The sequence below is a fragment of the Sabethes cyaneus genome, chromosome 2, assembly GCF_943734655.1.
Source record: "Sabethes cyaneus chromosome 2, idSabCyanKW18_F2, whole genome shotgun sequence".
NCBI lineage: Eukaryota > Metazoa > Arthropoda > Insecta > Diptera > Culicidae > Sabethes > Sabethes cyaneus.
The window spans coordinates 134,407,397-134,426,064 of record NC_071354.1 but is presented as its reverse complement, the minus strand read 5'-3'; the positions used below and the strand labels follow the sequence as shown (position 1 = coordinate 134,426,064).

The following is an 18,668-nucleotide window of genomic DNA, read 5'->3' as shown; positions in this document are numbered from 1 at the left end:
AAACATAGTGCCTATTAAAATAAATACGCCCTTTTTAGAAGTGATTCTTGAGCCTAAGTGGTGCCAAATTTTTGAGAAGGTGCATGTTTCCTCTTATCAAAAACGTAAGTGATGTTTAGAGTAAACAGTTCAAGTTTTTTCATTTACCTCTTTCACCTGAAACTGCTAAAATTTGAAAATTACAGAAATGTGTTTTGTTCCGCCTTCAGAAAACGGTGAATATCTCAGCGAGATTTAAAGATACATCTTTACTTTCTTCGGCAAAGTTGTTTGTCATAAAATTTCCCATCTATATAGTATAGCTACGTTGCTCTAAGACACTGTTCGATACCCTGTTTTGACGTTTATTTAAATGAAAATTAGAAAATTTTAAATTTTTCCCAAATTCAATAAATTTTTGTAACCAAATATGACTCCAGACATGCCACCATAACTTTTTTATGAATGTATGAGATCCCGATGATTGTGAAAAAAATAGTTAGGTACCTTGTTTCATCTATTGTAATATTTCTAAAAATATTTTTTTGAATCTACTCCTGAAAAATGCCATTTTTTCATAAAACTCAAATGTGCGACCCCTAAATCGCGGCAACCAATGTTGACGTAATATAAAAGTTTTGTTGTGACACCCTAAGCTATCATTTGAGGGGTGAGCCCCCGGGTTTTCTGACATAGTGCTATTTTGGGACACTCTAATGGTCAAGCTTCAGTTACCTAGCAATGCCATTTACCAGAATCTAAGCTTAGGTATGCTAAGAGCGGCAGTATAACGATACTTGAAAAAGAACACGAAGCACGGAATACAGAAAAAGCACCTAGATGATTATCACAGTAGATTAAAATACTAATCGACGTGATAATATAATGTTCATACAGAAAAAAACGCAGTTTATATAAATTTCATTCCGTGTCTATTTCCATTAGAAGAAAGAAAATATTCGATTTCTCTTCCAGTTTCGAAGACTTGATAAATTTTAGTGTTGTGTTATAAAATTTCTAAAATCAAAGTTTCTCTTTACCTTCTACTCAAAAATTTGTTTGATGAATATTTTAATAGTGTGGCGAAAACCAGCACAGGGTCTCCTACCAGTTTCGAAAAAAGCAATTTTGTAACGCAAAACTAACCATCGTCAAGAGACGCCTTTTTGCAAAAATATAGAAACGAGAAACAAGATGAGATCAAATGAACGTTTACTTTTGTTAATTTTTTTTGACATAGGATTCGACGGAAAAATGGTCTATTAAAGACGGTAAGTCCTTTTAGTTAAAATTAACAAACTTAATGCACTAATTGATTTTATATTCGCAATGAAGTCGGTAATTTGTTATGACCATATTGTCGAATTGAATTCAATTTTTTTATGCGCCCATCCTCCGCGTAAACTAATAATGGGCATTATTGATGCCTGGTTAAAAAATTTATATTTCAACCGTTGGTTACAGAAAATAGTTTGTTAAAACACTTCAATGCTGATGATAAGCAAACCTAGCATCCAACTTTTAAGAAATAAAAAAATACCTCGAAACAGTTTATCAATAAGAAAACTACTGCAAGAAGTCGATTTAGTGATTGGTATAATACCGTTTGTATTTTGTTCGCCCTCGCAAGGTTTGCCACTGTCTTCGTCCCGGTACGTCGAATCACGACTAGATGAAAGCAAGCTGTGTGACAATAGAAAGTAGAAAAATGTCAGTCAGTATAAAAATTAATGTATGTGTCTATCGCAAACCTTGTTCGTTTCGGTGGCGCTGGTGCTGTTTTGCCTCGCTTATTAGTAGTCCTGCGCATTTGCACCCCTGTGGTAGAAGTCTTGTTCGCAAATGTGCTTAATTTTGAGCTTGAACCTGTATCTAAGAAGAAAAAAATATGAAGTACGTAGAAAGTCAATGGTTGATCTAAAAGTGTAGTGTTACCAGAAATCGGTGTGATGGCAGGCTCCGGCTGCACAGACTGTTGCGCTCCCATTTGAGGCTTTTTACCCATTTGTGGCGTAAGCTGAATAGGTAATGCCGCGCCTTGCAATTGCTTCTCTACCGCTTCTGTGATGGATGATTCCTGTCAACAAAAAATCTATGCGGATAAGAAAAATTAGCGCTTGGAGTCACAATATTTTCAATTACCTGAAACATATGCTCAAGGTCATGATGTATGCTTTTAAACGTTGGTCGCTCCAAAGCGTTCCATTGCCAGCATTTTCGCATTAACTCGTACACTTCAGGTGGACATCCAGGTGGTCGCTCCATTCGGTAACCGGATTCGAGGCGATGAAAAACTTCCGTAAGATCTATTCCTGGATACGGTGACATACCATATGTTGCTATTTCCCAAAGTAACACACCAAATGCCCACACGTCCGACTTGGTGCTAAATTTATTATAGGCTAGTCCCTCCGGGGCAGTCCACTTGATAGGAAATTTGGCTCCAGCATGAGCAGTATAGGTGTCGTCTCTCATTAATCGGGCCAGCCCGAAATCAGCAACTTTTACAAGATTATTATCGCCGACGAGACAGTTTCTTGCCGCCAAATCGCGGTGAATGAAATTTCGACTTTCCAGATAACTCATACCTGACGCAATCTGTGTTGCCATATAAAGTAATGCAACGGCATCTAGTGTTTCCCGGCCGGTTGAACGAAGAAAATCCAATAAATTCCCATGACTCATAAATTCAGTGATGATATAGAATGGTGGTTCTCTTGTACATACACCTGGAAGAGAAATAAAGTACAAGAATACATTCCTCTATTAACCCTCTTTGTCCCATTGGCACACAGAAATCCACAACTTTACCATAGAGCAGTAAAGTTATGTCAAGAAGTCATTTTTAATTCGAATTAATCAGTTTATTCAATTCTACTCAGATTTCAAGTCGTACTTATTGTGAATATAATTACAATTCTCGCGTAACTTTTCAAAAGTACATATGTAACAATTCTTTTCATCTTTTCTCTCTTATGTTTATTACAGCGATGTAAATGCACTTGAACGCATCTGGTTTGCATGAATCAGTTGTTGGCATAATTATCTAATATTTTTTGAAACGATGATTCTACAATTGATGAAGGGAGGTAAGGGAAAGTAATGAAGAAGGATTTTTTTTTCCGGGAATGAAGGGGTAGGGTGGCCTGACCGCATTTCAAGGTCATGACTAAAGTCACGAGTTTGGTCAATAATTATCTAGTTAACCGTTAAGAAAATTTGCGCAAAAAATGCCAACCGGAAAAGAGGGACTCCTAAGAAAATCTGTCAATGTTACTTAGGAATTTTCGAAAAGTTACGCAAGAATTTGAGTGTATTAGAAAAATAAAATAAAATAAATAAAATAAATAAATAAAAAAAGATATATTTTATGCCTTCATACACTCCAGTTAAAATTTTTGCTCTGTGTTGAGTGTTTACGTTTTTTGAACTATTTATGCACGGACAAACAAGACACAGCACCGTCCGTGTTAAGTTGTTCTTACGTTAAGCAAAGAAGTAAATTTATAAGTTGATATTTATCATTGTTTGAACTATTAGCTTTAAGCCCCTTTAAGATGGGGGGCTTCCATACAAATAAAATACAAATTTCCTCATAATTCGAGAACTAATCAATCAATTGGAACCATATTTGGCATGTGGGTGTTTTTGGAAGCAAGAATTCTTTCTATGATGAATTAGGACCCCTTACCTTTTTAGGAGGGGGGCTCCCATACAAATGAAATACAAATTTCCTCAACTCCAGAACTAATCAAGCAAATGGAACCAAATTTTGCATGTGGGTGTTTTTGTAGGCAATTTTTTTTCTTTGGTGAATTGAGACCCCTCCCCTCTTAAGGAGGGGAATTATGACCCCTCCCTCATTCAATAGTGTGCAGAGGGTGTGCTTCTATACAAATGAAATACAAATATCCTCATAACTAGAGAACTAATCAAGTTAGAGAACTAATCAAGATCAAGAGTTTTGGAAGCAGGAATTTTTTAGGTTTGAGACCCCTCACCCCTGTGGTAGGGGGATAAGGACTCTCATACACATAAAACAGAAATTTTTGCATAACGCAAAAACTAATCGAACTTGAGATATTTTAGACTCTCATAAAACACTAGTCAATAACAAGACCACCAGAAACTATCAATAGTAACATCAGATGATTCAGGGCGAAACGGACACAGGCCGGGTGTGTTGCAGCCGGCCACTGCGGGAGGGGGGAGGGTGGGGGGTAGCCAGCCCCCCGTGGAGATCACCTTCATCTAGGTTTATTTATTTTCCTAGATCTACTGAACTCTATTACTTTTCTTCAGTTGAGTCACCCCTGCGAAATGGTACTTTCTACGAAAAGATTTTCCGTGAAATGGTACATCCCGCGTAACGTTTTTTTGCGAAACGGTATTTTGCGATCCCCGAAACTCTATAGTCCGCGTTATGGTCAACCGGGAATTGGTGTTCCGCAAAATGGTATTCGGCGAAATGATTTGTAATGATGGCGAATATTTAAATGCTATCCGCTTTGTTTTATCAGGCTAAGCAATGGGGGGAGTTGTTTTCTATTTTACTGTGAGGAAAATTTGTATATTAAAACACCCATGAACTCCTCAGAAACTTGCAAAACTCGAGATTGTGATAAAGGTCATCCGAGATTCAGGATTTATGTACAACACAGTTTAATTTGTGGCAATACGAAGTTTGTCGGGTCAGCTAGTATCGAGATAAAAATTGGCTTATATGGAGGTATCGCTGCAGATGTTACTTTTTCCAATAACGACCAACTGAAAACCACTCGCCATCGGAAGCGTCGGCCGCTACGGGTGGGGCAGCCCTCGCAGAAACCACCTCTATTAACCCTAGAGCGGTCGCGCTAAAAAAAGTTACGTAAGCGGTCGCGTCGTGTACTGAGTACACAGCGAATAATACTGCCTATATCTCAGGACTGGCATGAGATAGAAGGTTGCGGTTTTGGACAAAATTATTTATCTAGTTAAGGCGCATCTAGAAACGAAAAATAAAGTTTGAGAACTGATTCGCTAGATGGCGCAAATGGCGACCAAATTAAATGATTCTAGAATCTCGATACTAGAATCTCTAATATCTCGAGACTGAGAAGAGATAGAAGGTTGCTGTCTTTGGCAAAGTTGTTTATTTGGACGAGATTAATCGAGTGCGGACAACAAATTTCGGAACTGATACAATAGATGGCGCTTATAACGAGCATATTGATTTTTTTTGGAATATCTCAGAGTCGTGACGAGATAGAATGTTACTGTGTTCTACAAAATTATTTCTTCGAACAAGACGCATTTGGTAATGCATAACAAAGTTCGAAACTGTCTCAATAGGTGTCGCAAGTGGCCAAATTATAGTCTTATGATGATATCTCATGACCATGAACCTTCTATAGTGTTGCAGTTTTTGACAAAGTTGTGTGTCAAGACGAATTTGAAAATGATCGGTTAAATTCGGAACTGTCCCGTTAGATATCGCAGTTGGTAAAACCATATTTATTTTTGAGATATCTTTGCTTATGTCGAATAGGCGATAAAATGGCTTATCTGGTCTGGTAAAGAACACCAAAATGTTTGCAAATAGTATTCTCTTGGGGATTTTTCCAAAACAGAGTTTGTCAACAACTGAATAGTGCACATATTTTAGAGACAATATACATCGAGATTCACTCACCTAGAGATACACGATACTTAATCAACTTAACAATCCTATAATATTCTTATTACGGTCACTTATATCATACAGGAAATAACACACACGAAATACACGGAAAGGGTAAAGTATTCGAGCCCAATGAAAAAAGCAAGCTGTACACAAATGAGTATCAAGAGAGTGCACTTCAGTCGTGTTGTCACGTTAGCAAAACAAATACTTTTGCTTTTGTCGTCACACACACGTTAATAATTGCAAGCATCAAAGTTGCCATTAAGCCTGCCCGGCCAGTTAGCTCCAAGGTACGACGCTGGCCTAACAAGCCAGTCGTCGTTTGTTCAAGTCTCGACTAGGCCGTTCCGCTACAGAGTTTGCACTAGCCCCGTGATTTTCCTGTACTCTAATAAACGGCTGCGAAGTCTATCGATAAAGAAGGATCAAGTTCTGAAGGACGTTTATACCCATGGTTTTGCTTTGCTGATATATCTAGATTTTACCGATTTATTTTATTGCATGCCTGACAAATCTTCCAGATATTTGGTAATGTCCAAGATTTTCTGTTTCTCCGTCCTGTCATCACTCCTAATTTCAGACAACATTTTGTATCTGCGTTGAACAAAACAGGCAAGACGTTTCCCGAAAAAGTATTCCCTCCGGTCAAATTGATCGCCAGATTTTGGCCAGACAATTATTCGTGTTTGCCAGATTTTCGAGTAAACCTATTAGCGACATGGGGAGGAATAGGGACTCAAACATTCAAAATATTTTTGAACAATGTGATGGAAACGCGGCATGGGTTTCCAGGAATCTTTTTCTGGCGATCTTTTGGCTGGACGATGTACACGACGAAATTGCTTCGTCAAAAGAATTTTGATCAGCATGTGCTCTTTTTCTCGTCTTTGGTAAAAGTTGAAGAAATACGTATCAATTGTTGTTGTCAGGAAGCCATAGAAATAGCTGTTGATTGGCTGGAATTGACAACGCCATCAATGGTGAAAAGGACAAAGATGTGTTATCTAACGTGTTTTGACTACACAAACCACTTTGTAGCGAATAGCAGTGTTCTATGTCATCATGGTTCCGCAATATTCCGAAAAGAATTTGATTTTCTCATCATCTTTACCAACTACTGACTTAATCCCGAATTTTATTTACCATCATCGGAAGTATCTTGACCTGATAAACAACGTTGTCGAAAACATCAACCTTCTATCTCGTCATGGTTCGGAAATACCGCGAAATGAATTGAATTTCACCGTATACTCCATCTAGTGGACTAGTTCCAAACTTCAGTGTTCGTTACCAAATGCGTCTTAACTTTACAAACGACTTTGTAGTAAATATCAACCTTCTAGCTCATTACGGTTCTAAAATATTCCTAAATGAATTGAATTTCTTCATTATTAGCGCCATCTAGCGAATCAGTTCCGATCTTTGTTGTATATCACCGGATGTGTCTTAAGTAGATAAACAACTTTGTCGAAAGTCGCAACCTTCTATCTTTTTATAAACTTGAGCTATTGCCCGCCGTGTACTCAGTACACGACGTGACCGCTTGTGTAACTTTGTTCATTTCAGAAAAGTTACGTTAGTGGTCGCGCTGGTGTACTGAGTACATGCGCGCGGACACACTGTTTTTAAAAGCAATTTTCGACCACTTTTTTTATTTCTTTTTGCTGTATTTTAGAAAGCATTATTAGAAAGAGAAAGAGTAGATCTTCGAATACAACCAACACCTGGTGTAAGTACACCAACGCGTGTAAGTACACTAGCGCGACCGCTCTAGGGTTAAGGTTCATACATTTTTCTAGGTTTACTGAGGGGTAGCGTTTACCCTTAGTTGAGTCTGAACGAGCGGCAGCGGGTAAGGACAATATATATCTACTCAACATTTGCGCAGATTCTATAACATTTGGCCATTCGTGTTTCGACCACTTGTGATTCGGTCATTAGATCTACATATTATAGCATTTGTTATTTCAGTCATTCGAGATTCAGCCATTTCTGTGCAACATAGGAAGAAATCCACGGTGACGTTAATAACAAGAATAACATTAGCTGGGACCCTTTTTGCAGAACTGTGAGAGGAACAAAGGGTGGAGAGAATGCTGATGTTTGGAATTTGTTATTGTTGATATAATTTCTTCCAGGGATGGTTCGACTACTTTTACTCAATTTTGATTCATTTTACAAAACCGTCTCAGCAGTGCAAAATTTGACAAAGTTATATATGAGATTTTTGTAGAACTAGTTGTTGTCTACAACTTTGCTGAAGAAAGTTTTGCTGTATCTTTTGGATCTACGGTGCTTCAATGCTTCTCGTTCATTAGCAGCTCAGTAAACGTTCACTGAATAACAGTTGTTGGAGAATTCACGAAAAGTGATTATTTGAATCGATGAACATCCCTCATGAACATGCACTATTCGCCTGACTCGCCGATAATGCACGCATCAGCTTTGAATTTTATCACGAACAGAACCTCATTATGAACATCAGAATGCGTTCAAAAATTGAATATTGAACATTGACTGTGTTCGATTTAGCGGGTATATGATGCCCGGGGACAGCGGAAAGTATTCAAAATAATTCAAATTACCACGAAAAGGAAATAGTTTAAAGTAGTGTTAGGCTTTACAGGCAGCAGAAAGTAAAACATGCAGCAAACCTTAATTCAACAAAGTTGTGGATAATAAACTAATTCTACAAAAGTACCATATATAACTCTGTCAAATTTTGCTCGACAAAATTCAGTCATCGTGATCGAAGTTCGATCATCGAACCATCCCTGATTTTTACAATAAACAGGTTCAGCGCTGGTTCCAGCTTATTTAAAAATTTTGCGATGTGGACTACCATAAGGTCGCCATTCATCGCTCATTTCAAACAAAACATGCCTATATCTTTTTAAAATGGTTCATTATCGTAAAAACTTTTGACAAACAATAATTTTGTATGTTTAAGGATACGAATTAAACATAAATTTCCACTATATTCATAAAAGCTCATTTCCAAAATAAATAATCTTTATAGTGAGGAGCGAAAAATGCCATTTTGATCGCATTTTTATTAAGACCGAGTGCAAATGGCTAAATTAATTATTAGCTCAAGCGAACTTGTTGCTTTGGTTATTTAGAAACTATTCTTCTAAATAACATAAAATAAGTCAACAGTATTTATATTAGCGTTCTATTCTGCTATAAATGCCAAACCCAAAACAACACGGATAGACATTTAATCTCCAAAATGAGCAAAATGACTCATGCTTTCAGGTTTCTAGCTTATGCTTTATTAAAAAACACCATGAATAATACTCATTATACCATGAGCTTCTTGCAGTACAGCACAACTTAAAGCCATGAATTCATGATTTTGTGCTGCTTGATATGAGAGTTCAGTCATGATTTGACAGCAATTCAAACTTCATGATTTCATTCATGGTATCGGAATCGGATTTCTTTCCGTGAAGGGTCAAGACGCGGGTTTTATTATTTTGGCAACAGTAAAAATCTAAGCGGTAAATGGCACCGATATATGCGGTGAATGGATCATCATATTTCAAGTAAGCGGTGAAAGGGGTCATGAGATTGCATTATTTTTTTTTTAAAGTCACTCTAATGAAATATTTAGAAACCAAGTAAATTTTCCTTGTAAACACAATTGTTTTCTGTATTTAATGACGTAAATAGGGTTTCGATGAACCTCAATTTAGATTCGCTATGGACAAACTAAGCTAGAATCGTTTTTAAATGAGCGGTAGATGGCGACCATACGGTATTTCATAAAAAAGAAAAATGTAGAACATTCAACAACATGATTGTGAAGCTGTTATAATGAAATCTTTTGTCTCGGAAAAAAACTTACTATAATGTAAATTTTCGAAAGATATTTATGCTTTTCCCACATACCTATTAGTTGTACCAAATTCGGATGTTTCATTTCCTTCATTATAGCCGCCTCTTCAAGAAAATCCTTTAATGCCATCGTATCTTCCTTCAGCGTCTTCACTGCAACCGTATTACCGTATCGTTTCCATACAGCTTCGTATACTTCGCCATATTGACCACCGCCAAGTTTATGTTTCATCACAATATCAGTTCGACAAATTTCCCATTCGTCTGGCTCTGGGCTTAAGGGAAACACTGTCGGTTTATTCTGTTTTGGCGCTGGGTAAAGCAGTGGCGTTATCAATCCATGGCCTTCGTGTAGAACACTATGATGGTGTACAAGCTCTGCCAAAGTGTTGAATTTAGCCTCGGCTGTCACATATACTTTACCGTCAGAATCTTCAGATATCCTATAGTGATATACCCTTCCATCGTATCTCAAACTTATACTTCGTTGACCGGGAGAGCTTTCACTTTCCCTTACTAGGAAACTACCATTTATACCGGAGCTAAGTAAATATTCAGCAGCATTACGAGATATAGGGCCATGGTACCATGAATGCTTTTCCAAGGAATTCAACGGAGTGACATAGTTTGAAGGAACCCATCCAACATGACCAGAATCGGAATGTGCTTCACACCATTCACCAGATTTATTGTAGGATAATATCCGTACTTGTTCACCCTTTCGTAGACTCAATTGATTTTCGCCACCAGCTTTAAAATCGTACAGAGCAACGAACAACTGAGGGTCGTCTTCTTCCGGACCCGGTGCTAATAAATTTTCTTTGGATGTCCATCGGTGCGCGTTTTCAAAACTTGATTGAGCTGTGTTAGAGCTGCCTTGGGAATGCATAGTTCCGGTGTGGTTTTCCGAGTTATCCTGATTTTGAGCGAGTATATCGGCAGATAGTAAACTACCCGGCGGTGGAATATGTGGTAATGGGCGGGACTGCAACAGCGCCTCTGGAAAGACAAAACATGAACAATATAGAATTAGAATAAATCATCAATCATAGAGAGTTCAATCAATCATATTGCCAAAACAACGAATGAATGAACGCTAATAAACAATAATACAAACTCTTTTATCTAGAATCATATTAAAGAGCATACATGTAATGCATTTTCTAATGCATTGTATAGTCGACTTAATTGAATTTAGCATAAAAAATAGCTTCTACTGTGATTGAAAATCATATTTCTGCACATCTTTTTTATTGTAACATTGATTATAATATTATTTTTCCCAAATATCTGTTAAATATAACGCCATTTTTCACCATAGCACTGAAATTTTCGAGAATTAAATAATTAGTTAGAAGCAAATTATACAAAACTGGATGTGAAATCAACCACAAATTATAACCACTCAGCTTCATTTATTAATTTTAGTTATGTTACGGAAAGAAAAATTGGGTCAACCGAATATTTAGCTAGTTTCAAATTCAACTGATAGGGTGACGGATCCATTTTTCGCCACCTTTATCCAAAAAATTTACATGAAACGAAACAGAACAAGGTTCTATAAGTTCAGATATTTGATAACATGAAAATATTATACTTCTGACATTTCTTTTACTGATTCAATCATCATATTCATACTAAATTGTGTATTTTTCTCGTTATATTGATTATTTAAATGTGTATTCTGAGCCCAAATTTCGCCACCCAGTTGCCAAATTTCGCCAGCCACTGGACCCAAATTTCGCCACTTTAGAAAAACCCGATTCAAATAGCTTTTAATGTTAAATTTATAAATGAATTCTCTATATTTTTAATAAATTCAGTTGGTAAATAGATTTTGCTTCGTTTTCAAGTGATTGTTCATGAAACGTTTTTGCAAACCAATAAAATACCAATAAAACCACAAATAAACCAATGAAAAGCACCAACATAGTAGAAATATGTTTACATATTGACTAAAATTCACTCATAAAGTAACTTAATTTTCTCTGTCTCCGGTAAATATATGCGAATCGAAATTCCAGTCAAATAGTCATTGTATCATATAGGCCTTAGGAAACTCTAAGTAAAGCGACGGCATTTTATTCAAACAATTAAAAAGAATTAAAAATATTTTCTTCTGCATTAACCCCTCTAAGATCAACATCATTTACAGCATCGCAAAATCCACTACAAAGGGCATAACTGTTTTATCTTTCAATATTTTTTCACCAAATTTGGGGGATATCTGGAATATTTTTTCGATTTTCATAATATCTATAGATAATTACCATATGGCCCCGGCGTTATTCCGAAGTTCCCTGGGGTGCCGTGACATGGCACGGACTCTGGAATAATTCCGGACATATGGCCATTATCTATAGATATTATGAAAATAGAAAAGATTTTCAGAAAATCTCCCAAATTTGGTGAAAAAATAGTGAGAGATATAAAAGTTTTTAAAAGTACCATTTTAGTGAATATTGCGATGCTAAAAATGATGTAGGCCTTATGGGGTTAAGACAATTAATAAATTAAAAAATATCAAGAATCAAAGACCCTTGAATCTACTTAAGCATTCGAATTGTATTAGGGGGAAGTCTCGTATGGCCGCACAGGCCTCTATACCCGGACACTAGCGATTTCTCAAAAACAAGGAATGATAAAAATATTTGGAAGGAATAGGACAATAGTATCGTTTAAGTACTATTGTTCCATTCTGTTCAAATATTTTTATCATTTTTTGTTTTTGAGAAATTGACAGTGGCCGACGGCCCCCTAATTATCATTCGAAAAAATGTTAACTAAATGGTAATATTAATTTGTTTTTATTTTATATATTGCGGGAAGCATCAAGTGTGTCAAGTGATTCTGGTTAAGAATGGCATACGCACAAAATTACATCTTTTGCTTTTTGTTACTTCCAATTAAACTACAAATTTCGGGGATCGGCAAACTCTGTAAAATCTTGAACAGCATTTCCTTTTTTAATCACACAAAATCGTCATTAAATTTTCTGTTACAAACTTCGCCGACTTTAATTAAACTTTATTCAAACACGATTTTTCCTGTGAAACATTTCGTTTAATTTTAAAAATGTGTTTTGTATTCCCGAAGATTCCACAACAATAATTCGCTTGTCGTCCCTTTGGCATTGAATATCAAGGAATTTCGTGGAGTCAATGGCACTGAAATCCAACTGATGAAGTAATAAAACTCTTAATCCACTTTTAAAACGTTGTACCGTTAGTTAACTAACATTTTTTTTTATTGATTTTGTTCTAATTTCTGCAATTTTATAAAAGAAATGACATAACTAGAGACCATTCAACGAAAACGGTTTTAAAAAAAATCAAGTTGCGAAATTTGGATCCATGACTAACAATGGATACCATATTTCGCCACTTTAATTTTGATGAATTTTTCAAAATTATCCAAAGTTTAAAGTGAAATTGGTATAAAATTAGCTGAAATATTGTACATAGAATCATATTAGTCAAGAATAATTGAATAATGAAACAGTTTGAGTACATTTTTCCCCAATAGTATTTTCGCCTCTCGTTTTGATTTTGTAAAAAAATATACACTTAGTATAAGATGGTATTTGCAAATTGTAATTAATACATGATAAATTAATAACCAGCGAAAGGTATTAATTATTTTTGGTAGTACCTACCCTTAATTTTACCAATTCGTCAAATAATTTTTTAAGTCGACCAAAAATATACAAAAAAGGTTTGGATTCATCAAACTGGCGAAATATGGCTCCTGGCGAAATATGGATCCTCTACCCTATTCTAGCCGAATATTCGGTGCAACTCTGCTTTAGAGTCTACTATATAAACGGGAAAAATATGCGTTACGACCATAACCAAATACTTAAGATATTGTGAGAAAAGAGTTCTCATTATGTCGAAACACGGAGGTTCTTCGGCTACCGAAGAGATCAGTTCGGGCGAACCTTTCAACTGATTTTGGATGGGATTCCGTAAAGAAATTTGAAAAGCGAACAGTGATAACAATAAAAATTATGAATTGAATTTTTGGACATGGTGGATGCTAGATTCCTGCTGTACAGTTAGTGCTTTCGTTTGACCGCCTAGAAAGATTCAGATGTGCGGTGGTGGGTTCAAGAAACCCCCAAACGTCGTAGATTCACTTGCATGGGCGAAGCTGCTAAAGACCAGAGAATGATTACGCATCTAAAGCAACATAACATAAAGATATGTTGTTATTTTATAACTGCGCTTCTGTTCTGTGCAGTTGGATACCACTCAACGAGCCTAATTAGGCTTCCATGGTAAGTCTACAACATAAAATCATAAAACAAAAAATATAGTAACTTGATGGTCACAAAAGGAAAGAATTTTACTGATGTGTTTGCCACAGATTGCTTATTCCCCAGTTAAAGCTCCTTATAGTTAAACACCTAATAATTTAACTTTATTAATCAAAATTAAAAAATATTAATTATAATTAACCCGTATCAGTCCAATAATGCCATTGAAAAATGAACGGAACTATTCGGGCTGATTCGGGTTAATTTTAATCAATTGTTAATCAATAAGACCAGTTGATCTACACTACTTGATCCAATATCACATTACTCTATAGCCACGTAATGTAATGCGACACTGAAAGTTCAAAGTTTTCGCGACCTATGTTATACGTGTGAACATCCCAACAATAGCATTACGAGTAATCTCACTTGAAGTTTGACAATGCAAGTTATGCAACTTTTTAAGTTATGATCGTTTGCCGCGCAAATAAAAACACAGACGGCAATACAAAAGTTTTACGCACAGAGAATGTTTTTCTCACGCAAACATTGAATCGCTACTTTCCATGGCATGAGCAAGACATTGTGATTGGTGAAGCGAACAATGCTACCTTCGAAACAGTTGACATTATTTTAAATTAATTCACAATTTGTTGCATCAATTTCATTACGCGCTTGCATTTCAAGTTTGTATTATGAAATTGAACACTTGGTTCGTGTGATTTTGCTCAATAAACATGTGGTAGGCAAACTAACATTTTAACTCAAAAAATTATATTAACTCACTGTGTGTAATAAAAGTATATTGGCACAAATTTTGTTTCATGCGATAGAATAATTTTCTACTACAACTATTCTAAAAACCTACAACTATTCAATGAATAGAACGCATCCATCCCTCGCCAATCGGATTGGATTACAAAAGCTGTAAAAAGTAAGATCGAAAAACGATAAAAAAGTAAAGACGAAGTAGGGTATGTTACTGCTTCGTCGTAATTGCCTATTCCCGTCCTACCCAACACAAATTATTAAAAATATCAGTATTTTTATGACACACAATGCAAAACTAGTTATTCCCTAATATTTTAGTTTGTTGTCTATCACACGCGATCAATCAGAGTGAGCTGAGATCTATTTAAATGCTTTTTATCATTGAAGAAGTCCTACCAGCCAAATTTCCTACGTTTTTTCGTGCGACGAAGAAGGAAATGTCGACTAATCGTTTTAATTCCCGTCATTCATAAATGAAAATAACTCACGCAAGGCATTGTCGTTATTCTACAGTCAGGAAAACTTGCCTGACCTGCAGAAAATTTGCAGAATAACATTTGTCATGCCGTCCTACACAAATACATGCGCGTTAACTTCGTAAACATTGTTGTGATTTTTAGTTCGGACGATGAAAAATTTTGATGGACGAATTTTAAAACGGTAATCGCTTTTCACTGATTTCAAAGTTCACGGATCGGAAGGTAAGTGTGTTTCAGTCAAATCAGCATGAGAACTTTTGGAATGTTCATTAAATCCATCCAACAAATGATGAAAATTAGAATGGCTTTACTTTCTACGACGGGAATTAAGCATAAGCATAAGCATAGGATACCAATGGCTTTACTTACTACGACGGGAATTAGAAATAAACCCTAATTGAAATTAGCCACGTTGCTATATTTTTATGTTTTTGTTTTATTTGTTACTACCAGCAATCGATATATTTCTTGACCATCGTTTCAAAAGGTCCAATATGCAAATGAGAGATTCTCTTTGCGTCTCCTCTCTTACGCTTATTACGGGGGGCTTTTTTTTCGTGCATTGTACGAATTTTCGGATCGACAACATATTTACTACGAATTATATTGTGTGATAACATGGGGATCAAAATACAAAAAAAGGCTTGGTTTTTCTTTCGTTAGAGAGATTTTCAGAAAGCTGATAAAGAGAAACAAACGCGGCTGATCAAAGCTACTCTGAAGCGAGTGATGCGCTACGTGCGCGTTTCGGGGACACTCTCAAGTTCTTTCTAATCGTGCAGAGGGTTGCGGCAAGGTGATGGACTGTCTTGTATGTTATTCAATATCGCTATTGATGGTGTGATCCGGCGAGCGGGCATCGAAATGAGAGAAACGATCTTCTGCAAGAGTAGTCTACTCCTGGCCTTCGCAGACGACCTCGACATCATTACTAGAAACCTTGGGACGGCAGAGGTAGTTTATCGTTTGCCTCCCACGGACAGTTACTATTGACGGCGATGAACTGGAAGTGGTTGATGAGTTCGTATATTTGGGATCTCTGGACCCCGCCGACAATAATACGAGTAAGGAGATCCAACGACGCATTTAAGCTGGAAATCGAGCCTAGTTTTCCCTCCGCAAGACGCTCCGATCTAAGAGCATATGCCGCCGCATACAGCTGACGATGTACAAAACACGAATCAGACCGGTAGTCCTCTACGGACTTTAGACAGCAACTTTGCTTATGGAATACATACTTGCACTAGCCGTATTTGAACGAAAGGTGTTGCGGACTATTTTTAGCGGAGTACAAAAGGAAAGCGAAGAGTGGCGGAGGCGTATGAGTCACGAGCTACAGGCACTGCTTGGAGAGATTCCCATTGTACACCTGGCGAAAGTTGGGAGACTACGGTGGGTCAGCCACGTCGTAAGGATGCCGGACGACTGTGCAAATCCGTTCTCTTCAAGAACCCCACCGGCACCAGGAATAAAGGGGCCTAACGTGCTAGATGACTCGACCAGGTTGAAGCCGACTTGCGCGTGCTGAGACGCGCAGCGAGTTGGCGACGAGTAGCCCAGGACTGACTGCAATGTAGAGGAATTCTTGATACGGAAAGAGCCATCTCGGCTCTCGGCTGCTAAAGTAATATTTTTTTGAAACGATGGTTCTACAATTGATAAAGGGACGGTAGGGGAAAGAATTGAAAATTGTGGGTTCGAATCCGGTTGTAATCTCAGATTACAGCTTGGTTCGACTCATGCACCTTCCAGCATTGGACAAAAGGTAGGAGTCAAAATGACTACTTGTCAAGCATAGCTACCAATACCCCCCCCCCCCTTCCTTTCCGCTCTTCCCCACCTTCACCAAAAAAATTTTCATTTCTTTCCCCTACCGTGCCTTCATCAATTGTAGAACCATCGTTTCAAAAAAATATTAATATATATGTATGACCGCATTTTCAAGGTCAAGACTAAAAACTTGAGATACGTCTATGCTAAAGTAAGTAAGTAAGTGATAAAGAGAAAGCTGGCATTTGGAGCAAACAGAGCTTTGTTTTTTATACGGGAATTTCAGGAATGAAACAGATTTACAAGTGGTTTTTCGATTTTTCATAGCCACTCCTATTCCAAAAAGTCTAGATTACAGGGATTTTCATGCAAAATGCTAAATATATAGGTTTTCATGCAAAATACCCTAAATATCGCCATCTTGCATATTAAAATGGCATCAAACATCTAATTTCGAACAAATGGTCCTATGGCGTCAAACATCTAAAAGTATCCCCCGTTCTAAAGCATCAAATAAGGAACATTTTTTCGTCTTTCAAATAAATAATCCGACTTTTTTTGTCATTGACATAAATGTATGAGACTGACTATTTTGCAGGGTGACTTTTATTTAAGATTTTCGTTTAGCGGTTTGTTTTTTGAATATGAATAGGCTTAGGCTTAGACTTAAGCTTAGGTAGACTGCCCGTAGTTGCACTCCGTGATTGACCGAACCGGTAGGATTGCACAAAGAACCAACTGAATAGTGCATGACCTTCTCATTGTGCAACTTCTACTGATTCAACACTTTGAAGATTGACCAATAACGACGCCGGCCACGACCAAAAGGCTGTACTACATGGGACGCGTGCGTCACCATTATAGATTGTCGTTTGGAGAGCGCGTGCGGCGTATTTGGTCCTGAATTCGATTCGATGATATGGATATTATGCTATGAACATGTATTTCTGCAAGTAAAACTGACTAGTCCCGCGCGAATCCACTGTATGGACGGAAAATATTATATCCGTCTTGTGAGATAAAGTTGACGATTTATCAAGAAAGTTTTGAATTTATCAAGTTTCAAGAAAGTTTTATGATCAAGTATCAAGAAAGTTTTATGATTTATCAAGAAAGTTTTGATTCAATTAAGCATTTTCTAGCAAATTCAAAATAACGCTATAGAAGAGGTCATCAAAATCACGAGTTCTAATTCGTTTACGAACCGTTACATTAAAAACTTTACTGCTCCGCGAATTTACCGCTTCATTACAAAAATCATGCAGGTAACGACCAGGAACTCCTATATTCGGCTCTTCACCTATATCAAACTATTATTCAAAACTGCTGATTTGAATGTAAACCACCGCAATCGTTGCGGCTTCGGAAAAAATTTGTTGTCAAAGCTTTTTGCAACTAACGAGGCACGAAAGCAAGCGATGCTTCCCTTGCAATAAAATACTCAGAATCTGAACAACTCAGCACCATTAACGAAAACTGAGAATAATATTTTGTTTCATGAATGATTCGAACAACATAAATTAAGAACATTGACGAACACACGACGAAACAGTTTAAAATTCTCGACGATTTTCGACGACGACGTTGATAAGCATTTTTTCCTACCAACGCAAATATGTAGAGATAGCTCCCTACACGCGTAGTAAAAAAATAAATAAAAAAGATGAGTAAAAATATCTACGATTGATATGTCGTTACAAATTTGTGCTGAATTGTCCTACAAATACACTCTTTAAAAATTCTTTTCATTAACAATGTGAAATAAAAAACAATATTTGAAAAATTGAGCCGCGAGAATTTATTCTACTTTTACGATCGAATGATATCGTATATGATAGTTTTTTTAATTTAAAGTAACAAATTACACTCATTGATTATAAATTATATCAAAGGCTAGGAAAATAAT

At 36.7% G+C, this 18,668-nt stretch overlaps 1 protein-coding gene across 7 annotated transcripts in view; it reads right to left on the bottom strand.

The window, feature by feature from the left end:
- LOC128738294 (tyrosine-protein kinase Abl) overlaps nucleotides 1-18,668 on the bottom strand; it is a 47,698-nt gene that overhangs the window by 8,712 nt on the left and 20,318 nt on the right. For 4 of the 7 annotated variants that reach the window (XM_053833320.1, XM_053833319.1, XM_053833322.1 and 1 more), the window contains exons 3-6: nucleotides 9,539-10,483; nucleotides 2,122-2,708; nucleotides 1,731-2,056; nucleotides 1,520-1,662 (exon numbers count right to left, since the gene is read on the bottom strand). In XM_053833320.1, the coding sequence (XP_053689295.1) occupies nucleotides 1,520-1,662; nucleotides 1,731-2,056; nucleotides 2,122-2,708; nucleotides 9,539-10,483 (2,001 nt within the window). The remainder of the gene's footprint in view (nucleotides 1-1,519; nucleotides 1,663-1,730; nucleotides 2,057-2,121; nucleotides 2,709-9,538; nucleotides 10,484-18,668) is intronic. The other 3 variants (XM_053833323.1, XM_053833327.1, XM_053833324.1) reach the window with 3 other exon arrangements.